Here is a 16203-nt window from a genome sequence, read left to right as displayed (position 1 = left end):
GATGATATCTAAAAATGTAGGGCAGTATCCCATCTGTCAATCAGGTACCAGCCTGTGAGTGCCTCCTTGGGGCGTGGCCTTCTCATAAGGAGGGCCCTGGGAACCTCACCCTCTCTGCCTTTACCCTTCTGTTTGCTGGCAACCCCTGAAAGCTGGCAGAGCCCTGTAATGTTTCTACCAACCTTGGATCCAGGTGATTTTCACCCAGTGGCCTATGATCTCCCTGGACTTGAGATGGACTGGGCTGGGAGGCTTTCTTGATATATAATTACTCCCTGATATAAAGCTCTTACACATACATGACGGTCACTGGTTTTGTTTCTCTAGGAATCTCTTATAGGTGGGATATCTTAATGCTTCACTTTTTACCAACAGATTCAGTTAGGTCCAAGGTTTTCGACAATTCATTTACTTACCTTCAGAAGATCTATTTCTTTGATGCAATCGGCACGTGCTTTGGCATCCATTAAATCAAAAATCTAAAAATAAAATGCAGAATTGTTCCATCAAATAGCAATCTGTGGTTCAAACTACCAGGCACATTCATCATAATGTTCTATACGTGATGATATATAAACAAAGAAATCTTTCTGATTAGCTTTAATAAAGGTATATATTTGGTGGCACTGTATTTCATGGTATCACTAAAGCTTACAATATTCCTCTCCACAGCTGTCAATATTAAGAACTCAAAAAGAGATTGATAAGTCTTAGCACTCAGCTCTTAAGTTTGAATGGAACAGAAGAAAAGTTGTGATGATTAAAATAAGAAAATAATAGTTAATGTACATTGAAAAATTGACATGTGCTAGTAACTGTATTGCAGGAACTGCCTCATTTATCATTTAATGCCTATGAAGATGATATTATTATTCTCCTTTTATAGGTAAATTAGGCTTAGAAAGCCTATGAGACTGACAAAAAAGCCACATAACAATTAACAAAAGAGCCAGCATTCATTCTCAGATTTATCCAATAGAATTCAGGCTCTGAACCACCAATCTATAAAATCTCGAAAAGGTGAAATTTCAGAGGAGGGGAGTGAGAAAAATCTGAAAGCACAGATATGCACACAGTGCAAAAACAGATAAACAGTTTTTCTGTGGTATTAAAATTTCAGGGGAGTGGGTGGTTAGGAATGTCTAGAACAGCTCAGGATGATAATGGGACACTGGTCAAATATGAAAAACAAAAGAATAAACAACACAATATTTTGTATCTCAGCAAAGTCTCTAAGCACTAAATGCATAGAAAATAAAATAAAAACAGTATTGCAGATCTTATAGGAATACCTGAGTAGATCGAGGAGAAGCCAACTAAAATCTTAATCATATCACAAAAAATGAGTAATATTTGTAAGTTCCAAGAAAAGCATAACAATGTAACTTGGAAAAAATGGTATTTCAAGCCTTTTTAATCATCCAAGAAGTTATCAAATAGATACTACAGCAGTGGTTTTCAACCTTCCTCATGCCACAACCCTTTAAATCTGTTTCTCATGTTCTGGTGACCCCCCAACCATAAAATTATTTTTGTTGCTACTTCATAACTGTAATTTTGCTACTGAATCGGGCGACCCCTGTGAAAGGATCATTCAAACCCCAAAGGGGTCACAACCCACAGGTTGAGAACCGCTGTCCACTGGGTGCTAGCCTCCACCTCGATCTTATAAAGCAGCTAATGTTGACCCCAGATCGGAGAAGAGGACACAGAGGTTGACTAAAATGCTTATGACCATAATAGTAAGCTGTTGACCTGAAAGCTGACTCTACACCATTTCAACTCCACAGTGTGTTTTCTTCATTTCCTGAGGCTATCATACAGTATGACTCACACATAACCAACTAGATATACATATATGCATGAGCAAAATGAAGTATCAAAAAGCTAAAAGATATTATTAGAGCTGAACCTTGGAAGGATAAAAATAATATGCACACACCAAGGGTTTAAATAGTTCATGTAAAACTTAAATCGAAGATCATGGAAGTTTTCCTTGAATGGGTTATCTCGCTGCGTATTTGTGTGCATGTGTGTGTGCACGTGTGTGTAAATGAGGTTTCTGGGACCGTAAATCTTTATGGGTGCAGATAGCCTCATCTGTCTCCAACGGCTGACCAACTCAAGGAGGCACTGAGTGTGCCGCGAGGGCTCCTTAGATTTACAAAGGTGCATTAACAGGTTGGTGGAAACTTAAAAGAAAACAGAATTTTTTCCAGAAACTTTTTGAAGTCCCTTGTGTGTGTATTATATAAATCAAAATTTGATCAAATGAAATTATAAATTAGCTATAAACTGACACTGACAAGCAAAAGATAAAAAGTAACTATGAGCATTAAAATACCAACAGTAAAACAGTACTTCCTGAAGGAAAGAAAATTTTTAATAAAACATATACTCAAACCCTCTCCAAGAACATACAGCTTACTCTACACATACAATTACTTAGAGTGACTTTTTAAGGGAGCACAGCCTTATCTCCCTCGCTCAGAGTGGCTGGGGTCTGAATGCCAGCCCCGTGTCTGACCCACAGCTCCACCAGGGCCCGGCAGAGAACTGCCTCTTTGAGTTTCCCAAACTATAGATCTTGACAAGAACGGATAACTTCCTCTTTCTCCCTCTACTTGGGCTGTCAACAAGCTTAACATGTTCAAGTTCATAAAAATGTGCTAAGTAGAAACTCATATTAAATGATACTATAGATAAAAATAAAACAAGCCTGTAGTCCACGAAACACACATTGTCTAGCACAGAATGCAGACTATGAAATTAACATACAACACAGTAATTGCTGCTTTGTACAAAGGGATATGAAAGCCTCACGTGGGTGGGGCATGGGTGAAAAGGTCTTCAACATTATACTTATACATGCAAGGAAGTCTGATGCACTCCAGAAAGACTGCTATCAAAACACAATTCACATTAAGAGTTCATTATTAAAAGGCGTAAGTGTGACATTTAGGAATCTCCCCTATAGAGCCCTCATTCTGCAAACTCCTAAATGATGCCAGAACAAAGACATTATTATTCTATGTGTTACATACACAGATAATGCTTTTGATTAAAAAAGTCAAAAGGACAGAGCAACTATGCATTCTTTCTCAGTTGTGAGCATTGGCTCTGTTCTCAGAAACCACGGAGCCTTGCAAGGACTCCAAAGGCACACAGGGAAGCACATTTTAAATGCTGTAGACCTTGATGGAAATACTTAAGATGTTTTAAAGCAGTAGATAAAGATATGATGGTATTGGTACCAGTACTTAAAATAAAGAAATCACAAACTTGGAGACATGTAGAAATGTAATTTTCTAGTAATCAATGTATCTATAATAAATAATACATACACAGATAAAAAAATGAGGTGAGAATAAAATGTGCATGAGAGCTGTAAGAAATCCTAACTAGATACAAGACGGAAACATGCTAAAAAAAAAAAAACCCCACAAACGTTTTAACTAGATTTATAATTGAGTTAATTTGGAATAAGAAATTAACACATTTTTCATTGAATTTTCAATCATATTAAAAGTGACTCATCAAACAATAGGGGAAAATAAGCATGGCTAAGGCAAAACCTTCATCAGAGATTACACTTCAACATGAAGACAACAATCCTCATAGCGGGATCAATAGCAACACCAGGATAAAGGGAGAAAACACTGAATTTGTCGAGGATTGTCTTTGACTTGGAGACACTATCAATGCCCATGGAAGCAAGAGTCAAGAAGTCAAGCAATGTGTTGCTGCACTGAGCAAATGCACTTGAAAATGTTAAGAAGCAAAGTTCACCGCTGAGAACTAAAACCTACCTGTCCCAAGCCATGGTACTTTCTATCTCCCTGTAAGAATGTGAAAAGTGAAAATTGAATAAAGACGCATATGACTTATGGTTTTAGCAAGGAATGTTGAATATACCATGGATTGCCAGAAGAACAAAGAAATGTCTTAGAAGAAGTACACCCCAAAGCTCCATACTCTCTTCAGTGTGCTGAGTACTTGTCTCATGTACTTAGGACACATTATCAGGAGGGACCAATCCCTGAAGAAGGACATCATTTGGGGGAAAGAAAAGAGAAGATTTCCCTCAACAAGATGGTTGGACAAAGTGGCTGCAGCAATAAGCTCAAAGACAGTACCGACTTTGAAGATGGCCCAGGACAAGTCAGTGTTTCATTTTGTTCCCTATTTGGGTCACTAAGGATTGGTGTACACGTGATGGTACCCCACAGCAACAAGGCAAAAACAAACCTTGAACTAAATACACTTACATACATTGTAATTAGAAATTCAGAAATATCTTTCTTTTTCTCTTAGCCAACAAGCCAAGACAAAAATCAAACAATGATTCTTTAAAGTCTTTCCTAGATGTAAATGAATGGTTCAAAACTGTCTAATTGATATCATGAGCAAGAAAAGACCACCTGATTAGAAAAGTAAAGGGGGGGGGGGCTGGATTTTGTAAAAATATTTTTCATCATTTAAAGTAAAATCTTCAGAAGGCATCTTCTTGCAGCCAAAATATCTTCAGATTTTAAAACTTATGCTGTAGTTGGTGAGAATGCAGTTACTAGCTGTGGTTAGGCAAGTACTAGCTGATAGTCTTAGTACCTCTGAATCATTTTTTAAAGTTTTCCTTTGTCATCTTGAAAATATTGCCAAATGTACTCATGAGTCATGCAAATGAAAAGGTTAACAATAGATATCCTCAGGAGGAAAAAAAAAAGAGTTATGCATCTAGTAACAGAAATGTCCCATGAAAGGCATCTGTCAAATTGTAGGGAGGAAAAATGAAAAACAAACAAACAAAATCACACTTAGAATGTATCAAAGAGAGTGTTTAAAATATACACAAACTCTCATGTATACCAAGAGAACTAGGCAAACCAAATGCGTAACACTTTATAGAAACTGTACACATCTGGAACAATCATAACCAAATAGTACTTGTGCCTCACCATCATATGGAATCTGATTTTTAAAATTAATAGCCTGTCCTCCAGGTAAGAAGGTCTCACGGCCTGATCCTGTCTCTGCCTGTCCTGCTGTTCTTGTCCCCCTTGATCCGACCAGCGCCTTGACCTCTGGTGCTGTAGTGATGCTCCTACCCCTCCCTGTAGTCAAATATTCGAGTGTGCCCAAAGGCTGAATTGAACCGTCCCTGACCTTTGCTGGGGGTAGGGGTTGGTAATGAACTGTATCCTCTACCACAGGGTTTATTTTTGCTATCACTCTGCAAATTTAGGCTTCATTTCCTGGAAAATTGGAAGAGGACCGTGTTCGCAGGGGTAGAGGTGGCAAAGCAAGGAGCAGCGGGGTGGAAGCACCACAGCAAAAGAGCGATGTCCCCCATAGAAACGAATCACAAAATAGTCTCGAACCAAACTTTCTATGGACACCTCTTTCCTTGCTAAATACATCATCAGTCTCAACGGGGAGATGAGAGCAGAGGACAAGAAATGTTTATTAGCCCCAGAAACCTTGTTCCTTCTATAACTGAGATGTACAATCTAACTTCTGTCAGCCTTCGTCATATTTTATTAAGTCAACAGGTCTGAGCCAATAATTAAAGGGCGTGTATCAATTTCTTTCTCATGGACTCCTTCCAGCCAAATGGATTACGAAACCAGAAACGGATGTGTGTCCTTAATTATCCTATACCAACTTTTGCTTCAGAGGTGTAGACTTTTACATTAATTTGCTAGTATATTGGGGTCTAATTTGCCGTCTATCAGTTAATCCTGTTTCTTAGGTTTTGTTAAATTTGGGTACATTTTCATAGAATTGGTTAAGGTACTAAAATCCCTTTCCATGCTTTCAAAGAAGTAATAACCATTCAGGATGCACATCCCTTTTTTCCAAGTATAGATAACAAAGCTGTAGTGATGTGGCCAAACCTTAGTACATTCTGTTTTAAAATTCCTTGCAAAGGAAACTCATGGCCACCCTAAGTATGCAAAGGAGAAATGCTCCAGAAAGTGGTCAAAGCTGTGATCTTTCACAAACAAATCACTAAGTTAGCTGGCATCTCAGGGACCTCGTGCATGGCTGAACCATGCAGCTGGTGGTCAACTTCTACTTGGATGAAACTAGTAACTACAAAACACAGAAAGTGATGGTGGAGAACAAAGTAAATAGGGACCTTCCAAACCAACAGAGGTATTTGGATGATAGTTTCAAGGTGCCTCATGATAGGGTTGTATGCAAAGAAATGAATTATAGAAATACCACTTCAACAAATTAACTCGGCCCAAGTAGAGGGCTCTAACAGAGTTGAGAACAATAACAGGGCTTGAGACTAGTTATGTGGGTGCTGTTGAGGTGGTGCCTACTCCTTGCGGCCCCATGTAACAGAGCTGGAGTGCCCACAGGTTACTCCTTGCGGCCCCATGTAACAGAGCTGGAGTGCCCACAGGTTACTCCTCGCGGCCCCATGTAACAGCTGGAGTGCTCACAGGTTACTCCTTGCGACCCCATGTAACAGAGCTGGAGTGCCCACAGGTTACTCCTTGCGACCCCATGTAACAGAGCTGGAGTGCCCACAGGTTACTCCTTGTGACCCCATGTAACAGAGCTGGAGTGCCCACAGGTTACTCCTTGCGACCCCATGTAACAGAGCTGGAGTGCACCAGGGTTTCCTAGGCTATAACCTTTACAAGAGCAGACCACTAGTTTGGAGCAGATGGTCAGTTCAAACTGCCAGCATTTCCATCAGCAGCAGAGGGTTTATGTTCCTTTTAAGAAACATGGATGGAATCCTTTTCTCCCTATCCCTGTTTACCTTTTTTCTTTCTTCCTTCCTTCCTTCCATTCTTTTTTCAGAGTATTTCTATGACAAGTCATGCAATTAAATAATCACTAGGTCAAAAATCAAGCCTTGTCTGTCTCCATATTCAAAATCCTTGAGAAGGGACCCGAGGAGCGGACAATGTTGATGTGTACCAGTACCCTATGACTCTAGGAAACAGCTAAAGTTAAGAAATCACTCTTATGTTCCAGAAAACAGCTTAGTATTAAATTACTTTGCCTCACTTAGAAAAGACTCAAGGATGCCCTCCAGTAATATTAGGCCAGAAGGACTTCCAATTTCCCATTTGTAGAGCCTCATAAATGACCAGCTTATCTGCTTATTGCCATAGATCAATCAGAACCAAATGCTTTGTTAACCAAATTTTGGGTAAGTTTTTCTTCATCCAACTCCTGCCCACAGCCCAGTCAACATACAGCCTCTGCTTAAGAGACCCTGCCAGGACACAAAGCTGACCTCAGTGTAAGACTATCATTTACTATCTGATCATGCAACTCCTTCATTCCACTTGCCTACACATGATTCTTTCTAACCTTTTTACCCTCTTTCTCTATAAAAGAAAATTCTTTTTTGCCTAACTTTCAAGACACTTACTGATAGAAAAAGGGGGTCTTCAGAACATTCATGGTAACAATGGAATTAAAAGATGAGATTTTTCCACTAACTTTTTGACCCCTCCCAACAGAAAAATAAAGAGATTTAACCCAAGGAAATGACTCATTGACTCATGTAGTTATAGAAAGTGGCAAAGCCAAGTCTATGGCTCTGGCATTAGACTGGAGAGTTCTGAGACACATAACTGCAGAGGCTGGCAAACCCAAATAGCAGGTCAGGTGACAGGCTACTGGCTACGGAGACTGAAGAACCCAGGAGGGGCAGGTAAGAAGACAGTAAGCTCACATGCAGTAGAGGTCAGTGAATCCCAGATGGCAGGCCACTGGCTCACAGGCTGTGGAGGTCAGTGAATCCCAAAATCAGTAGGTAAGAAAGTAGGTCACTGGCTAACAAGCTGTGGAGGCTGACAAATCCCATGATCATCTTGGTAGATATTAGCAGGTTGCTAGCTCACATTCTCAGAACTGGAGATTAAATGGTGATGAACCAGATACAGTACCCAGGGGAATAAAAACCAGCGTGCTTTGCCAGAATTTCCATATACAGACTGGATGTAAGTCACACACTCGATGAAACTCCCCTTACAAATATTGGCTCATCACGTCAGAGACGGGATTACATTATATCACAAAAGAAAGCAAAGCTGCTTCATTACATACTGCCAAAGTACCAAGATAGCATAGCCTAGCTAAGTTGACACATGTGCTATCACAGTATAAATTTGTTTTTTATGTGACAGGGCACACCAGGGACCTCAGAATGGATTTCTCAATCTACCTATCTTTCATCCTTGGCTACTTGTGGCAAACAGCAAGAATCTCCTACTTAGTATATGCTGCATGTTGATTTCAAAGTGCTACATGCAAATGAAACACTTTTGAAGATTATTGTCCTAAATAACAACCTAAAGGAAAAGCCTCTGGGTAGTACAGACAAAGTGCTCGGCTGTAACCAAAGTTTGCCATTTTGAGTGTCCTTCGGGCGGGTGTGGGGGGCAGCAAGCGGGACACTTCATAAGAAGAACCTAGTTATTTACTTTCTGAAAAAGTAGCCATTCCTTTGGAAATTCTATTAGAATATAGTTTTCTGTTCCATTGGACGGCACACTGAGTTGTCTTGAGTCAGAATCAACGCAACTGCAACATACAGAGTGTAATTATCTATTATGAATCCTTCCTTGCCTACGATTAAGAGTCTTGGGCCTGATTCAATGGCCATAGCTGACTCTCACCTTCATATTTTTTGCCATCAAGTCAATTCCAACTCGCAGCAACCCTTGAACACAGAGTATGACTACCCCACAAGGTTTCCTAAACTGTAGTCTTTAGGGACGTGGGCTGCCACACCTTTCTACCACAAAGTGCTGGTGTGCTGGAACCACGGACCTTTCCGTGAGCAGCCAAGCATTAACTCCTGTACCATCAGGGCTCCTTCTATTTCTAATCTAGCAATTCTAACATCCAAACTGACATATCCCTCTGTGAACTCCTTTTTATATCAAGAGTCTATGCTGTAGCATTTCACATGTATCTGTTCAATACTGACCCTTTCCCCCTGGAAAGCAGGGAAAATGTTGCTGGTTTCTTTTCTGTCTCTCTCAGTGCTCAGTGGTTCATAGTAGACACTTTCACATTGGGTTGATAACCACAAGGTCAGCAGTTCAAACCCAGGAGGTGTGTCACCAATGAGTAACCACTATGTTATTAGGACTCCTTCTAGTAAAGTTGACTTAAAGATACATCCCACCCTAATCCTGTAAGAGGGAAAGCTCTCCAAATTGGGACTACAGCCTCAGGCATAAAGTTCAAAATTATACTACTAAGGAATTATGGTTGAAAGGCCATATTAATTGACTACATCTTTTTAATGCATGGTTGTTGTTTGTTTACATACGGTGGGATTCTGTTTGCTAGCACTTTGTCCAGCTGAGAGCTACTGCAATGCAGTGAATTAGTTACTGTGGCTCTTCTGGCCATCGCCTTTGTTCAACTCCAACTCATTGCCAGTCAGGCAATTTCAACTTACAGTGACCCTATGAGTCAGGGTAAAACTACCCCTTGTGGGTTTTCAAGGCTCTGACCCTTTATGGGAGAAGAAAGCTTCATCTGTCTCCCATGGAGCACCTGGTGGTTCCTAATCTGCTGGTTAGCCGCCCAGGGAGTAACCAATGCACCACCAAGCATCTCGTAGAGCCATGGTGATGCCCACCAAATGACTGTCCTTTCCCTGTGGTCTGGATAAAAACATGGCGGGGAGGGGGAAGGGGAAATACCAAATGGCTTATATGATTCAGCTGTCAACGACTGCTAATAGGGTTCATTCTAATTGCCATCCTGCTCATCATAAAATAAACCAGTTCGGATGCAGGAAGGGGTGATCGCCTGGCCAGTAAAAGAGAAGCATCAAGAATGGTCCGTGCCTGGTCTGCTGCCCTTCAAGGTAGATACACAGTGATGGAGGAAACAGCTGTGACACCAGAAGAGCAGCAGCAGCAGTGCCACCACAGCCAGGAGCCAGAGCAGGAGCCAGAGTGGTGGACTCCCAGCCCAAAGAGCAAGTAAAGCTGAGTACTTTGGGGCAAGAGGCTGGCTTATGAAGTGGGGAAGCTCTGAGTCCTTATTTGGGTAGCTGGGTTTGCCGATTCACAGCTTTGAAGCTGAGTGCCTTTAAGGTTGAGGTTTACAGAGGAATGGCATGCCCTTTGGGATCTATTGGCAACTAGAAAAGAACTCTGTAACACTCACTGCCTGAGCAGGGCAGAGGGCCGAGCTGAGCCGAGAAGAGTCCGAGAGCCAGCGAGGCTTACCTGCACACACAGTACAGCAGAAACTGGAGTGAACCGCTGGATCCTGACCATTTGTACTGTTAGTGTCCTTTAAAAAATAAAAATAAAAACTCCCCTAATTTTAAGTATCCTCGGTGAGTTTTGCTGAACTTAGCAAAAAAGAAGATGCAGAGAAAGCAGAGTGCTGGGAAGGAGCAGTTGGTGTCAGAAGAGGGTTAAGGAGGGTGGAGGTCTGTCTGATTTTGCCTAAGGCCATCGGCTTGGGGAGCCACAGCAGGTCAGGTTAGGCCCCCACATCATTTCAGCAGATGTTAACCTGGAGTTTTCTTTCTTTCCCTCACTCCCCTTCCTTTTTCCTCCTGCCCACTCTCCTTCACCTCACCTTCCTCCTTCCTTTCTTCCATGCCTTCCTCCCTGAATGCTTTCAATTTTTTCTCTTATTATTAATTTCTAAAGGTCAAACACAGGAGACTTGTTGGCTGACAGTGATGAATAACGATTGAACTGCTAACACCAAAGTCAATAGTTCAAAACCACCAATCTGCAGGAGAGAGGAGTCTGTCTAGTCCTGTAAAGATCTATACAGGCTCAGAAACCCTACATAGGGTTGCTATAAATCAGCATCAACTCAATGGCAATGACTTTGATTTTGATTTCTAACAATGATGCATCTGAATGCTTCAGATTCTTGGAGCATCTTAGATTTGTAGAATCATGTGTTTCACTAGATTGGGGAAATTTTGTCATGATTTCTTCAAATCTCCTTCTGGAATTGCAAGATGCACAGAAGAAGTCCCTGATTCCATTCAGCTGTGCTCAGCCTTGTTGAGCCTCCATTCTTGCTGCTCTTGCTGGTCTATAAGTCATCAATGCTGCCTTTTGCCTGATTAAATATGTGGACAAGTCCTCTATGTTTCCCATTTTAGTTACTGTCCCATGCAATTGCATTCCTTTTTTTTTTTTTTTGGTATGGCCATCATTTTGCTCTTGCATGGCTTTCTTTATTTCTCTTAGAGCGTTTTCTATGTTTTCTATAGTTCTTATGTTTAATGTATTATGTTCTATTTTTTTTCTTTATTTGGGTATCCCAAGCTGTGCTTTCACTCCCTTTGTGTGGTGTTCATTTGGATAAATCAAAGTTTCACTTTCTTTGTGTGTCTAGCTTTTTTTATTGGGGCATTGGATTTCCTTTCCCCTTTTATTTATTTTTAATTAACCATTTTCTTGGCACATAGTTCACAAACTATAGTACAATAGCTCAATCAAATCAAAAGAAGCTGTTCAACCGTCACCACAATCAACACCAGCATATTTTCTTGGTTCTTCTGTTCGTCATCACTGGCTCCCCATCCCCCACCGTCCACTGCCACACCCCACGGAACCATTAATTCAGTTAGTCCTCTAGAGATTTACCTGTCCTGGATTCCATACACAGAAAAACAGCTTAAGGGAAAACAACAAAACAATTTAACAATAACAAAGTAAGACGGAAAAAAATCCACACTTGAAAGTAAATCAGAAAATACTAAAAAACCAGAACAAATTTAAAATGGGTCAAAAGTGAGATCAAATGATAAGGTGTTGAATTTTAACTTAACTACAATGGCAATAATCTATCTTCCAATGAGTCTGCATTATAGCCAGGCTAGTCACCTCCCTGGTCCATGGTCAGAAGGGACTCTCCAAGGCTTCATCCATATGGGTTTCCCTTTCACTTTTTTAAAAACGGAAATAACTTTAAAATGGTCAAAGGGGAAATCAAATAAGATATTACATTCTGACCTAACTATATCTGCCATAATCAACTTTACAATGCTCTGTCTGATACCAAGCCTAATGGCATTGCTTAACCATGGTCAGAGGGGACTCACTCACCAGTGGCTTACTCTATGTGGGCAGCCTGCAAATGGATTTGGGACTTCCACTGTCTTCCATTGGCTTCTGCAAACCACGTGCTCACAACTTAAGGTTTAATACGATTCCCTCTTTGAATTTTATTTACAATCCTTGGATCACATGTGGACTTCGTTGAAGCCTCATGTAGTTGCCTGCTTATTTGAAGACATGACCTCAGATGCTATTCCTTCTAGTAACCAGGCACCATTTAGTTTCTTTAGCACTTTCCCCCAGCACTCATAGCTTCAGTGAACTCATCATGAAGGCAAGCATGAAGCAGAGCCATGTCATAAGAACTAATTGTTCTTAGATTGGGGTTAGTTAGAATTAAGTGTGAGCTCAAAATACATCCATATGTCTATGGTTACATGTGTCTCTAGGTCACCTTAAACACATCATGGTCGTTTTATGTTAGAGAACATTATCAATCATCCCCCCTGGGGCATAAGGTAGTTCAACTGATAGTGGCATTAATTTAGCCAATGGTATAGAATTTAAACCACTGTTGAGAAAAGGAAATTATACAAGAATAGGCCAGCTATGAACCCCACTAGATGAACTGACTTGTACTGATTAAACTCTTAAGTGATTGGACACTATTTATACAGACAATCACAGTTGGTGACATGGTAAAACTGTCAATAATCACAATGGCACGACCACACGTCCTAGATTAGGACATGTCATAATAAAGCAAGAAAGGCATTAAAATAGTAAGTATATATATATGGTAGTGCAGGGGCACCAGTCCCTTTATAAGCTCAAGGCAAGAAAGCCAAACCAAAGTCTACCATCTGCCAACTCTATGTCCTTGAGATGGCAACCAGCCATCTGTTACTTCTCACACCAGGGAGTTTCAGCCCTAAGTGCAAGGGCTAGAGCTAAGTACGAGGGAAACCTCCGTTCACTTGGTGGGGTTTCCACATCAAGTCCTTTGAGTGTGGCCTATGAAAGATGTGCGTCTCAAAAGAAGACAGTCCCAGTAGTCTACAGCACATGGCCTGGGTCACCCAGGGCTGGATAGAAACTAGGCACATAGGACTAACCATATTCTCCCCTTGGGTTCTATAGAAGTATTGTAAAGCAATTTTTGTTTTTTTCTCCCCATTAGGAGGTTGCTCTTCCACAGTTTCCCGCCAACAAAAATGTAATCACCCCCACCCACATCCATTATGACTTGAGTTTCCAGTTAGGTTTCCGTATCATTCTGGTAGGGATGTCTGTTGGCTTGGGGTGACCTTCGAATCACTTTGCATGGGACCCACTGTATGGTCTTCTCCCCCCGCCCCCAGCTGAGGGGAGGTTTCCGCTGCTGAAGTAGTGTGTAAGAAGGACGTATAAGGGGACGATATGGTTCATAAATGCTACAAAGGCTCTCCACCTTGTGGCTTAGAAACCAGATTAGATTACGTGTTCTGGCAGTAGGAGCCTGCTTTCATGATGTGTTCACTTTCTTAGCTTCCCCCAATATTCGGCCATTTTGCCCAGACTACTTTGTGCAGGGAACATTAATGGGTAACCATTTCCTCTCCCTCTCTGTGACAGCTTTATTTACTCCCTGGGTTAATGAGGATTCAAACTTTCTAGATCATGGATTTAACCTTCAGTCTCTCCCCAATACACCAGAAAACACACTGTGACCGATCCCTCTACCATTTTAGCGCCACCATTCAGGTGAGATCTTATATATTAATCAATCCACCCAGCAGGGGAAATAACTCTCTCTCTCCAGCTATTACTCCTTTTCTTTGGTTCTGTGACCATGTGTTCAGCCAGAGAACTCACACACAGGAAGCCCCCTTCAGGGTCTGGTGGGACATGTTGGTGTGGTAGGAGGCTTCGCTGCTCTGCGCAGAGGGCTTCTTTCTGAGAAGACCATCACCAGTGGAAGAGCAAGTCAGCTTTCCTCTGTCTCAGCCGAAGGAGGGGCTGGCATTTCCCGGAAGAGATCCATCTTGTTAGTTTCAGAGCCCAAGTGGCCCTGGAGTGTTTGGGGGCCTGGGGAAACAGTCTCCTCTTAGGGAACACACCTCTTGTGTCTGCTGCAGGGGATCTCGCTAGGAGTTTGTTTCAGTCCAGCAGCCAACTCTAACTAGGAGAGGAAGAGATTGTCTTGCTCTCAATGGGTGCCGGGAGGTCTGCTCTGGAACGTTGGCTGTTGGCACAGCCACAGCAGGCTCAGCCAGGCGTCCTCAGCATCAACCAGAAGGGGGAGCAAGCAGATGCAGGCTAAATGTTCTGATGGTTTCAAAGGCCGGAGCTATATAGCGAGTGTGCAAGGAGGCATGTAGACGCTAGCTATGAGAGCTTACTTCACTGCAGAGAGCCTTCTATACAAATTCATAGCAGATTGCCAGGCAACAGTGGTCTTCTAGGTGGGGAAGGTGCTGGTACACTCAGATCCACCTTGTTGATTTGAGAGTGGGGGTAGGGGGAATGGGATCCTGTCTCTTTGTACAGGCATAGGGTGTGATGGCTAGGGAAAGGAGCTCTTCTTCTGGATCCACTTCCCAAATACAGCAGCCCAGGTGGGAAGGGGTTCGGGGTAAGCAGGGACAGTGGGAGAAGAGATTTTCCTAATGTACACAAGTTGCTATGAATGTTTTGTTTCTTGGCTGTCTGCAATTTTCCAATACTTTCCTGTGCTCACTGATTCAGTGTCTCTCAAAGAGGAACGCTCTTTCTTTGATAGTATTTCTTGGTGCAGTTGCAGGAGAGTCAGAATGACAGTCATACTGCCATCTTCCAGGAATTCTAATTTTTTTTCATTTCCCAATAAATGTTCACTTTATTTGCCTTTGCTTCATTTATTGCCTAGGTAGCCCCCTACATTAATTTGTTACCCCTCTCTAATAGCGACTGCCATGTGTTAACTTCATTCAACACATTCAGTAAGTCTAGTTTCTTATTGTATGGTTTATACACGCAGAACTTCATGTGAACACTTAATTAAATGCTCCACTTATAAGTAACGCTGATTACATATGTCTGCCCCATAAAAGAATGGTGAAAGTTTTTGTTGGATCACCCAAATATTGCTGAATCTATGTAAATTGTGCTAGCTGAGTTTTTAAATCCCGGTAGCACAGTGAACTGCTGGGCTGCTGATTGGAAGGTTCACAGTTCAAACCCACCAGCCTCTTCTCAGAAGAATGATGATGCAGTCTACTTCCGTGAAGATTAATTACATCCTTGAAAACCATGTGGTACAATTCAACTCTAACCTACATGATTGCAGTGAGTCTGAAACCATCTGGAAGCAGAGGGCTTGGTTTTAGTTAGACAAAACACTAAAACTAAAAGTTATTTTCCATTTTGCACGACAATGAATTTCAACATTTTAAAATACAAAGTCTATTCTTCCAAATATTCTCAACTTAAAGCTGTCATTACCCAATTGTTCTGGTCATTCTTTCTTTATTATTCCCTAGCATAGTTTTATAATGACTTGTGTAATTAAAATGATCTTACCTGTACTTTTTTTAAAGCTACTGGTACTCCATCCAAGAGACAAGACGCTCTGTAAACTTCACTAAATTGTCCACGGCCAATTTTCTTCTCTATTCGAAAGTTGGCTAATGTATTATAGCCCATATCTGGTCGTAAGGCCTTCTGTAATTAAAAGTCAGAAAAGTTTTCGATCACAAAACATGCTAAGAGAAAACTCACTGATGATTTTTACTTACGTAAGCATTGCCTGTGTTAACACCATAGACATCCATACACCAAACAACATACTTAGTGCCTACCCACTCATGCCAGACAATGTTTTATATACTGGGGAAACAATGACAAACTGAACAGACAATAGCTCCGAGAACTTGAGTAACATTTATTCTGATGCAGAAAAAAATATTTAAGAAACAAGGTAGATATGAAATGTAGGAGCTCTGGTGATCAGGTAAGCACTGGACTGCTCATCACAAGGTTACCAGTTCAAAACCACCATGGGAAAAAGTTGGGATTATCTGTTCCCATGAAGATTTACAGCCCCAGAAACCTGATAGAGGACGGCTGTGAATTGGAATCAACCCCGTGGCAGTGGGTTTGCTTATATGATAAATAGAAAGAGTGTGCTAAGTACTCAGTTTAAAAATAAATC

The 16203-nt window shown here is 41.3% G+C and overlaps 1 protein-coding gene across 1 annotated transcript in view; it reads right to left on the bottom strand.

Moving 5' to 3' along the window:
• Window positions 1-16203, bottom strand: part of NEK7 (NIMA related kinase 7) — a 182121-nt gene that overhangs the window by 69315 nt on the left and 96603 nt on the right. The window contains exons 3-4 of the mRNA XM_075528720.1: window positions 15573-15713; window positions 417-479 (exon numbers count right to left, since the gene is read on the bottom strand). Of these exons, the coding sequence (XP_075384835.1) occupies window positions 417-479; window positions 15573-15713 (204 nt within the window). The remainder of the gene's footprint in view (window positions 1-416; window positions 480-15572; window positions 15714-16203) is intronic.

This window comes from Tenrec ecaudatus, chromosome 1, assembly GCF_050624435.1.
Source record: "Tenrec ecaudatus isolate mTenEca1 chromosome 1, mTenEca1.hap1, whole genome shotgun sequence".
NCBI classification, from domain to species: domain Eukaryota; kingdom Metazoa; phylum Chordata; class Mammalia; order Afrosoricida; family Tenrecidae; genus Tenrec; species Tenrec ecaudatus.
This window is presented reverse-complemented; position numbering and strand designations above follow the sequence as displayed.